A 9,558-nucleotide genomic window follows, 5' to 3' on the forward strand; every position below is an offset into this window, starting at 1 on the left:
AGCTCTTGGAAGAAAGTACAGAAGATTTTTACAACTTTGGGGTAGGGGAAATACATCTTAAATAAGATGCCAACTACGCAAACCAAAAAGAAGAGATTGGCAAATTTGACTTCAATAAAGTTGAAACTCCTGTATGCCATAAATAAGAAAAGCCACAAAGTAGGAAAAGCTATTTGCAGCATACTTACATCTAGAATGTATCAAGATACTAGTATCTAGAATGTATCAAGAATTCCTATCCATGAGAAAGGACAAACAATCCAAAAAGAAAAAGCTATGAGCAGGAAGTTCACAGATGAGGCACCCAAAGAGAGGAAAAATCATGAAATGTTTTAATTATTTCACAATTAGAGGAATGCAAATTTAAAATACTAAGATTCAAAATTTAAAAATCAACAAGACCAAGTGCTGTCTACAATATGGAACAGAATTCTCATACACTACTGTTTAGAGAGTAAATCAGAATGATCCTTTCAGAAAGCAATTTGACATTATCGGATAAAACCCATGATGCATGCGCCCTACTAGCAATTCCACTCTTAAGTATACCACGTAGAAACCTTAATTCATGCACACAGGGAAGCACAGACATTTATTTTGTGCTTAATAACAGTGGGAAACAGGAGAAAGTCCAAATCCTCATCAAGAGGAGCTGGCTAACCACAATGTAGTCTTTTTATACACTGAAATACTATATAGCAGGAAAAAATAAATGAACCAAAGCTACATGTATCAGCATTGGAACATCTCAAAACCAATACTGAGCAAAGAAACAAAATTTTAAGAAAATATAAATAATGGATACCATCAATGTAATATTTTTAAATAGGCAAGAAAGGTCTAGGTACTGTTTGTATACATTATTACATATTAGTATATAATGTGTATATATATGTGTGAGATACACGCACACACACACACACACACACACACCAAGTGTAAACATGAGACTGCTAAGTCTAAATTCAGCATCATGACCTCTAAAGAGCAAAGGAGATGAATGGTATCTGGGAAGAGAATTAAAATCACTCATAAAACCACTGCCCCTCTACACTACTTATAACCAGCATTAGGGATTAGGGTAGGGGATGTTTTTGAATAAAGCCATAGTTTTTTTCATATTGAAAAGCCTCAGAAAGCATTTAGCCCAACCTCTGACTCAGAGAGGAAGCATCTCTTCAGTACCTGGAACAAGGGATCCTGCTACCTCTATTTAGAAGATCCTAAGTCAGGGCCACTGTGTCCTGTTACGCAGGTTGGTAAGGCACAATTCTGGAGCACACATTTCACAGTATAAATGATGCCCCCTAGGGTTGTGCAGTGAATGGCTTCTATAACCATATGTAGCAGCCCTGTAACTGCTAGGTCATAGACCCCTCTGGAATACTAATGAAGCATGCCCACCTCTGGGAAAATGCCCATCCGCACAATTACTGCCTGTAATGTGGGTGGATTCAGACACCTCCCCAACAACGATTAGCAGTCCTCCACTAGCTGAACACTTTCGGAGATGAGTGATCACAACCTTTGGAAGTACTTGCAGACAATGCTGTGAAACTAAGCTCTTACTTTAAGCACATCTGAAACTGGCCTCTTTATAACCTCTATCCATTAACGTTGATCTGTTTCGTTTGGGCATGACACCTCAGCTACTGAAAGAAAATGAATCTCCCTTCTCCCTCCCCACCCAGACTTCTGCTTTCCAGGCTAAATATAGTTTTGACTTAGCTTATCACAAACATGCTGTCTCCTCTTTTGTTAAAAATGCCTCTTTTTTTAACTACCATTTTACCAAGCACTTCTTACCCTAATAAGCAACCAGGCATGCTGACATGTCATCAAACAACAAAAAATCATTTCTCTCATCTGCTCCTTTGGGAAACCTCTAAAATCTCCAAAGCCATCAAATGCCCACAGAAGCTAGGTAGTGCAAAGTCGAAGAAAGAAGAGGTCAGGCTTTTCCCAGGGTGGGAGCAATGTTAACTGAGCAGAACCAGGACAGAGGCCTCACAGGCCAAGGGACACAAGTCATTTTCCACTTACTCCCAAAACTCCATGACGGGAGAGGTGGCATTCTGCAGGGACACATGACTGTGGTTGCTCATGTTCAGTTTCTGGAACTCCACACAATTCTCTACAGTGGAAACAAGACAAGAAATAGAAGATTAACCTCTGCAAGGGCTGGACCTTGGGAAACATTCAGATTTGATGATGCAACCAGGTGGTTTTACCTGGCCGCTCCAAGCAAACATGCCTCAGAGAACACTGGGGAGGGAAATCAATAACTTAACAGTTTAAGAGAGAGGTTTGGTCTGATTAGAACAGGAGGAAAAGTTTGGGGGGCAGGGCACGTTCTCTCATTCCCACCCCATAGGCCCTATCAAACTTCTTCCTCCTACCTTGCTCCCTAATTTCCTTTCCTCTTTTCTACTTCCCTACTGAAGACCTGTCCATGGCATTTCTGTCCTGCCCAGTGGCCCCAGCAGGAATGGGGGGACTAAAGGAGTGGGTCAGTCATGGTGTCCCTATGACCGTAATGCATTTGAGCTCAGTTTTCCTTCATGTAGAAGGACACCAACATTGCAGCTGCCTCATAAATACGTGATAACTAGATGAAATGTCATGAGCCTGTATGTGTAAAGGATTTCGGCTTTCTTCACCATTCCCTCAATTGATCAGTCAATCCAAGAAAAGATTTGTTGAATGTCTCTTCATTTCATGAAACTTGATGACCAAGGGGGATTTGAATTTCAAGTAAAAACATCCAACTGTTTAACCTTAATGGTCCAGATCAACCCCCTCCTCCAGGAAGATTTCCTCAATCTCCCTCCCCCTGAATTCTAAGAAAATTAGGATTTAAAGGCCCTCTAAGGAACCACCTTCTCCAACTCCCTTTATTTTGAAGAGGAGAATCTTAAGGTTCATTAATAGTCAAGGGACCCACATGTATACCCTCTCCCTCCTCTACAAAGTTACCAGCCAACTAGGGACAGAACGGGGAGTCAACTCGAGCCAGGGCTCCATCTCCTTTGTTACAGTCATCACCCAGCTCGGTTCCCCACCAGGGGACCCATACCTCTTTACAGCACCCCTGGTTACAGAGGCACCTCAGCCACTGCCAGACTGTGAACTCCCCAAGGGCAGCTGCAACATTCACTGTGGAGGCCCTGCACCCAGCAGCGGGGTCAGCACAGAGCCAGCAGCATTCCACCTCACAGGGGCACTGCTCTCTCCTCACACGTGTACATACCTTCCAACTACATCTGTAAACTCTGAAGCAGGAAGCACCTCCTACACCTGATGTTTGACACATCACAAAAGTTCACACACTATTAGAGAAAGGAGGCTGCAAACCAGGGGAAGAAAGGGTCGCAGTCTGCTGGGGAAATGTCCTCTGACCATCAGCCTCCTTCCTGCTCCCCTTGGCAAGTACTAACTATCTTCTGAAAGGAGGGAGGTCTGTGGGGTCCACAAAGTCCTGAAAGGAGTCTGAAAACCTGAGATTATAGGTGCCCTTGTGCCTTTTTCCAGGGAGAGGAGCCCTTAATTTTGATCAGTCTATAAAACAAGGTTTCTCTCTTTTTTTTTTTTTTCTGGAGTAAAAAAATTTCTCAGACATCCAACATTGACAAGGTATTTTTATTAAAATGACATTTAATTATGTACAAATAAATGAGTGATTATAGTATTATAGTATTCATACAACTATAAAACCAGAATTAAGTTTATACATTAAATATCAACTACAGAAGAAAATTCAAATTGATAGCATAAAATGGATGTGTAGGATAATGCCATTTTGTGAAGTTAAATGGATTTCCCAACAGAAAAATGGAATCAACAGGGAGGAGGCAGGGTCTATTGAGTTCAGCTTGCCTATTCTTCCACTGGCTACTGGAGATTCAATTCTACCATTTTTTTCTGGTCACTTTCGCAATATCTTCATTCTTACAGTTTGCTACATTCTTAGCTGGACTTCACTTAGTACCAAAGCACCATTTATAAATTAAATCTCTCTGCTCTTCTCCATTGGCCACCATCATCCTATTTATCAAGAACACATCTTAAGTTGTAAACACACACAGTCAGGCACTGAAATCTCCTGACTGTCCTCAGTTATAAGATGGTTGGGCACAGAATCCACAACATGTGCATATATTTAGAGTGTCCTCAAAATAAACACACACAATTAAATTATCATGGAGGACTCACAGGCCTCCAAGGGCATACTCTTGAATTTTAATTTGATAAAAATGTCTATGAAGTCCCTGGCCAAAGAAAGGTTAAGAACTAGGGCCCTCAAGAGAGACAGTGAGACCTCCACAAAATGCAATGGGTGGGAGCAAGATAAAGTCATGCAGGACTAGAAGTTACTTCACAGCACTTTATAGGCCTAATTGCTACTGTTCCTTCTGCTGGTAACCAATGTTCTACCCAGTCTTACTATATCTCAGCCTTTAGGATGACAGGCCACTTCCCAGGGACAACCTAACCACAGGTTATAACACAGATGGTGAGTAGCTTCAAGCATGTGTGCTGACTCCAGTCAAAAGGCAGTGGCTGCCTAGAGCACTGCTGAGAAGGGTTCTGAGGCCAAGACTAGACTCATAAAGGAAGGAGGTCTACAATCGATTAGTGATGTCTGCTCTGAGCATGGCCATCATGGATAGGAATTGCACATGTTATTTGCCTTCCCTGGATTATAAGACTCAATCTTGATAGGATGGACAAATTGAAAAGCAAACAGCACATTAGAATCCAAAGTAATCTAAAAAGTCATCCACTCAAGGGAGTGGGAGAGTGGTAAATTCAAATATCTACCTGGGTGAGACAGGTAAAGTAAATAAGTAATGTGGGCTGGGTAGAGACTGTGGCCAACTTGAGGACAGAGGCCTTATCCAAAGACAACTGCTTATTAGCCCCAGCATTGCTGCCAAGCAAGAATGTGGAAATGTGGGTCTGTTGTTGCCAGATTGCTCTTTTAATTTTTCAAGAGAAGCTGGACTGGATTTTCATGTGAGGTCTTCTGGTTTTTTAATTTTGGCAACCAAATACATTTTTGAAATTCACTGACCACTGATCTATAACCTAGTTTGTCTGTAGGCCCCTGGTTTGCAACCCTTGATCTAGCCTACCCCCTTCATTTTACAGAGGAAAATCTGATACCGAAAGGCAGGGCTGGAAATGGAGCCTGAACCCCTCACACCTTCCTGCAAAGGGCTCAGTCTCTATATTTGGCCAAGTGAGGAAAACACATCACCATTCTTCTACCCATGCCAATTCCTGGGCCAGGGCTCAGCTCAGGCTCAGGGTTGCAACCCACAGAATGCAACCAGACCCAGTGCAGAACTGACCTCCAATTTCAGTGGAATCTCAACTCAGGCCAAGAGGCCAAAGGCCAGGATTGATCTCCAGGATAAAGGCATACCCCCATTGCCAGGCCCCCCGGCAGGACCAGCAGGGAGACCCTCCCTGGGGGCCATACCTGTGTTCCACTCATGCCCACAGGTAGCCCAGGGGAGCTCGGTAGTGAAGCAGTTGCTCAGGTAGAAAATGGCCCATGCCAAGATGATGATGTAGTATACGTTTAGATGGGCCTCGATCACCTGTGTTGCGTAGCCAATGCCTGAAAGAACAAAGGGAATGATCTGCGTCTCTCTCCACCTTGTTAAAACAGTATCAGCTACTTTTCATAGCCTGACATCACCCAGGCACCATTTCATTTTCTAACTCAATGCTTACCTTCAAATAAAGGGCAAACTTTCCTCCAACATGTAATGCCACCTTCACTAGTGAATTGTCCCAGAGCTGTTTCCAAGAAAAAAACAGGAATTCCACAGCAAATAAAAAACACCACGTAGGGAATCAGGAACGCCCCTACAAGGATGCAAAGTAAGGGAATGAGGTTAAAATTGCCTCTACTATTTCAAGTTTGACACAAGAAATCTTATTTAATAAGCACCTACTACATGTGAGACATGCTCTCTGAGCTTAAGTCAAGTCCACACCTTGAGGACCACAGTCAGAAAACATGGCTCTCGGTCCGTGCTGTCTGTACATCTACCTCCCATCTCCCAGCCTCAACTTCTTCATCTGTAAAATGGGGCTTTAAAACTCAGTATCTGTACCACTCTTCTCACAGAAATGTACACCTAAGATGATAATGTAAAAGTGTTTTCTTTTTTATTTTTTAAATATTTTTTTAAAGATTTTATTTATTTATCAGGGAGACAGAGGCAGGCAAAGGGAGAAGCAGGCCCCTTGCTGAGCAAGGAGCCCGATGTGGAACTTGATCCCAGGACCCCGGGATCACGACCTGAGCCAAAGGCAGATGCTTAACCGACTGAGCCACCCAGGCATCCCGATAATGTAAAAGTGTTTTCTTTCCTTGATTCTACAATTTATATATCTCACCCTCCAGCATAGGTTAAATCCATTCCCTTTCTGAACATTTACATTGTCCTTTTGTATTTTAAAGTAACCTCAACAGGCTAGGTGAGGGGGACCCCTCCTTATTTACTTTGGAAGTAATCTATAAAAAAATGTTTTCATTAAGAGAAGCATTCTCCAGGAGATGTGCAATAAGCAGTATCAGGCCCCAGCACATGAGGGTCAGGTATGGGGCTGAGTTATAAGGGGTTTGCAGCAAGAATCTATCTGTTCAGAAAGGCTGACTTTGAATCAGTCTGAGAAAAGACCACCATAAGCTTTAGTGCTCCTATCTTGATACACACAATACCCATTGCCTGGGCCTTTCTGTGAAACAAATTAAATAACTGAGGTGAACATAAGCTATTATAACCAGAAAGGGATTTTTTCCAAATCCCTCATTCTCTCTCACCCATCTAATAACAAAGCCTGAAAACACATGCTATTCCCCACCATCTGATCTCACAAATGAAGCTTTAACTGAAACTGCTTTTTGCTAAATGAAGTTGCTCTAACCTTAGAATAACAACAATTTTGATCAATCCTGATAGTAGGACCAGATTTTGAAAGGGTATTAGCTTTTTTGAGCAAGATACTTTTTTTTTTTTTTTTAAAGTTTCACATTGGGAAAGAAATACGTTAAACTATTGTTGGGATCTATGAATAGAACTGTGTAGGTATTTTTTAAAAGGCAAGCAGTTGATAATCAGATACCCCAACTATATCAGAAGGAAAAAGTGTGTAAGAAGGGACAAGAGGGTCTGGTCTGTTTGCTGAATATAAATCTAAGTGTTTACAACAAGCTGCAGTAGGTTCCCTAATACATTGTAGTTTACCTGTGAACCCTTTAGAACCTAACAGATGGCACTTTCTGAAAGGCTTTTAGTCTATGTATTCACAAAGCTAGTAACCCTTAAGATAACTAGCTCAATTAAATCAGGATATCTGTGTACCCGGTAGAGACTCTTGGCAAGTTACAGAGAAAAAAAAAAAAAAAAGACTAATTTTTAAATTTTACTCACTACAACTTTTTTTTTTTTAATCTGTGCAGAATTTCTAATTAACCCAACTTATTCTGTTTTCTCCTTTTAGGCACGCATTTGGTTTTGGCATAACAATTTCCTATATTAAAAAAAGATGTTAAAACAGTTTTTGCCTGGGACTACCCTAAAGTGTTTCCACAGGTTTCTAAGAAGATACAGCAGCTAATAAAGGCTGACTCTGCATAGAGGCAGAACTCACAGCTGAGGCCAAAGGTCACGTTCCGGGTCTCCAAGGCCACTCCCACTCTCCCTCGTGCCAAGCCACCAACACCGGCGGCCACTTCATTACCAGTGCAGAGCAGGCTTGGAGCAGCCTGTGCCTTCAGGATGAATGTCTCCAAAGAAAGGGCCCGGGCCAAGCAGTACCCTTCTCGTTCTCCCTGCAACTGCTCGCACAGGAAGTCCTGCTCCATGCAACCTAACAGTGTGGTCCCTGCCAGCCAACTTCTGAGACACCTTCACTGGGATCTGGGGATCTGCTGGAGGAGCAGGGGCACAGCAAAGGGAGAAAGGAATACATAGACACAGGCTTTTCCTTAGAGAAGCTGTGCCACCCAAGAAGGTATCACAAGGTCCCTTGCCATGCACCTGCCATCTGTCCTGCTAATATGACAGGTGGAGGTTCCTAGAGTCCTTGAGCTGAAAGATTTGAGGATTCACCGCAGCATCTCCACCAAACTGACTTGGACATGTCACTAGGAACGACCGTCTCATCACCTTCTTTTCCATGTCCCCTACTCCACAACCTCTAAGCATCTCCTAAACATCAAATCAGTATTGTTGCTATTTGTCGTGGGTGACTGAGACCAGTGAAAGAAACTGCTTGGTGCCAATGTTTCCACCAGATGGGCCAGAAAGGGGGCCTAGTGAAGGCCTTAAGGGCCAATGAAAGACTGGGCAGGAAATCAAACAATGCCCCACCTAAAAGTTTTCCCTGTTGTCAGTCCAATCCCAGTTTAAAACAAGGTCTTGGTGGCAGAATCCCATCTTTACCTCTTACGGGGTTATTTCTTTGACCCTTTGTATCCTCATCTGCAAAATGGGTATACCAATGCCCACAAAGATGACTTTAAGGATGAAATGAGATGATGTAGGTAAAGCTTGTTACGGAGTCTGGCATTTCAGTAAGCGCTCAAAACCTGAGCCTACTCAGATCATGATCAGAGTCCCTTTTCTTCATGCTGGTTTCCAGTTAGGAAAGCTGAGGATCAAAGGATTTGTCTCTTGCCCCTAACAGTAACGCAGGTACGAAAAGCAAGGGCTGCTAGCCTAGACCTCCACCTCACGCTGCCAGAGAACACACCTGGCTGTCAAGTCCCCGCGTGCTAGCAGGCGGCACATTCAGGTGCGAAGAGGCGCGTGCACATGCACCCTGGGATAGGCGAGCCTAGCCTAGTGCGGGTAAAGCTCCGGCGCCAGGTGGCCCACTGCGGGCATTCTCCCCGCCCCCCCGCCCCGCCCGAGGGTCCCGCTACACGCAGGCGCGGGAGGGGTCGCGCGCTCACCCCCTTGCTCCCCGCCCCCACCGGGCTGCTTTCCCCTCCCCGCTCTCCCTCACGTCGCGCGTGCAGCCTCACCTCCTCCGTTCTTGTAGCACAGGTAAGGGAAGCGCCACACGTTGCCCAGCCCGATGATCTCCCCAGCCACGCTCAGCACGAACTCCACCTTGTTGTTCCAGTGGCCGCGTTCGTGGACCGCCTTGTCGCGCTTGTCGCGCGGATCGCGCGCGGGCGCCGCGCCCCCGCCGCCGCCGCCTCCCAGCGCCTCAGACTCCCGCGCCTCCTCGGCAGCCTTCCCATTCCCCAGAGGCAGCGCCTTCTCCGCCGTCATGGCCGCGCTGGCTGCCTCGTGCGCCGGGCCCGGCTCTGCGCCGCCGCCCCGGGCGGGCTGGCTTTTCAGGAGGCGCGAGCGGGCGGGAGGGGGAGGCAGGGGGTGGAGCTGAGGGGCCGGGCCGGGCCAGCGCGGGGACGGGGACGCCGCGCAGCAGCCCGGCCCTCAGGGCGCCCACGCCGCCTCAGCCGGCAGGGCCCCGGAACCCGCGAGCACCTTGCGCGCGCCGAGCACCTTGCGCGCGCCGAGCACCTTG

General features: G+C 45.3%; 1 protein-coding gene across 1 annotated transcript in view; it reads right to left on the reverse strand.

Moving 5' to 3' along the window:
• Positions 1 to 9,302, reverse strand: part of SLC6A11 (solute carrier family 6 member 11) — a 126,614-nt gene extending 117,312 nt beyond the window's left edge. The window contains exons 1-4 of the mRNA XM_034997313.1: positions 9,050 to 9,302; positions 5,743 to 5,877; positions 5,486 to 5,626; positions 2,044 to 2,134 (exon numbers count right to left, since the gene is read on the reverse strand). Of these exons, the coding sequence (XP_034853204.1) occupies positions 2,044 to 2,134; positions 5,486 to 5,626; positions 5,743 to 5,877; positions 9,050 to 9,302 (620 nt within the window). The remainder of the gene's footprint in view (positions 1 to 2,043; positions 2,135 to 5,485; positions 5,627 to 5,742; positions 5,878 to 9,049) is intronic.
• Positions 9,303 to 9,558: the final 256 nt, after the last annotated feature.

This window comes from Mirounga leonina, unplaced genomic scaffold (genome assembly GCF_011800145.1).
Source record: "Mirounga leonina isolate KUSES-001 unplaced genomic scaffold, KU_Mleo_1.0 Mir_94, whole genome shotgun sequence".
NCBI classification, from domain to species: domain Eukaryota; kingdom Metazoa; phylum Chordata; class Mammalia; order Carnivora; family Phocidae; genus Mirounga; species Mirounga leonina.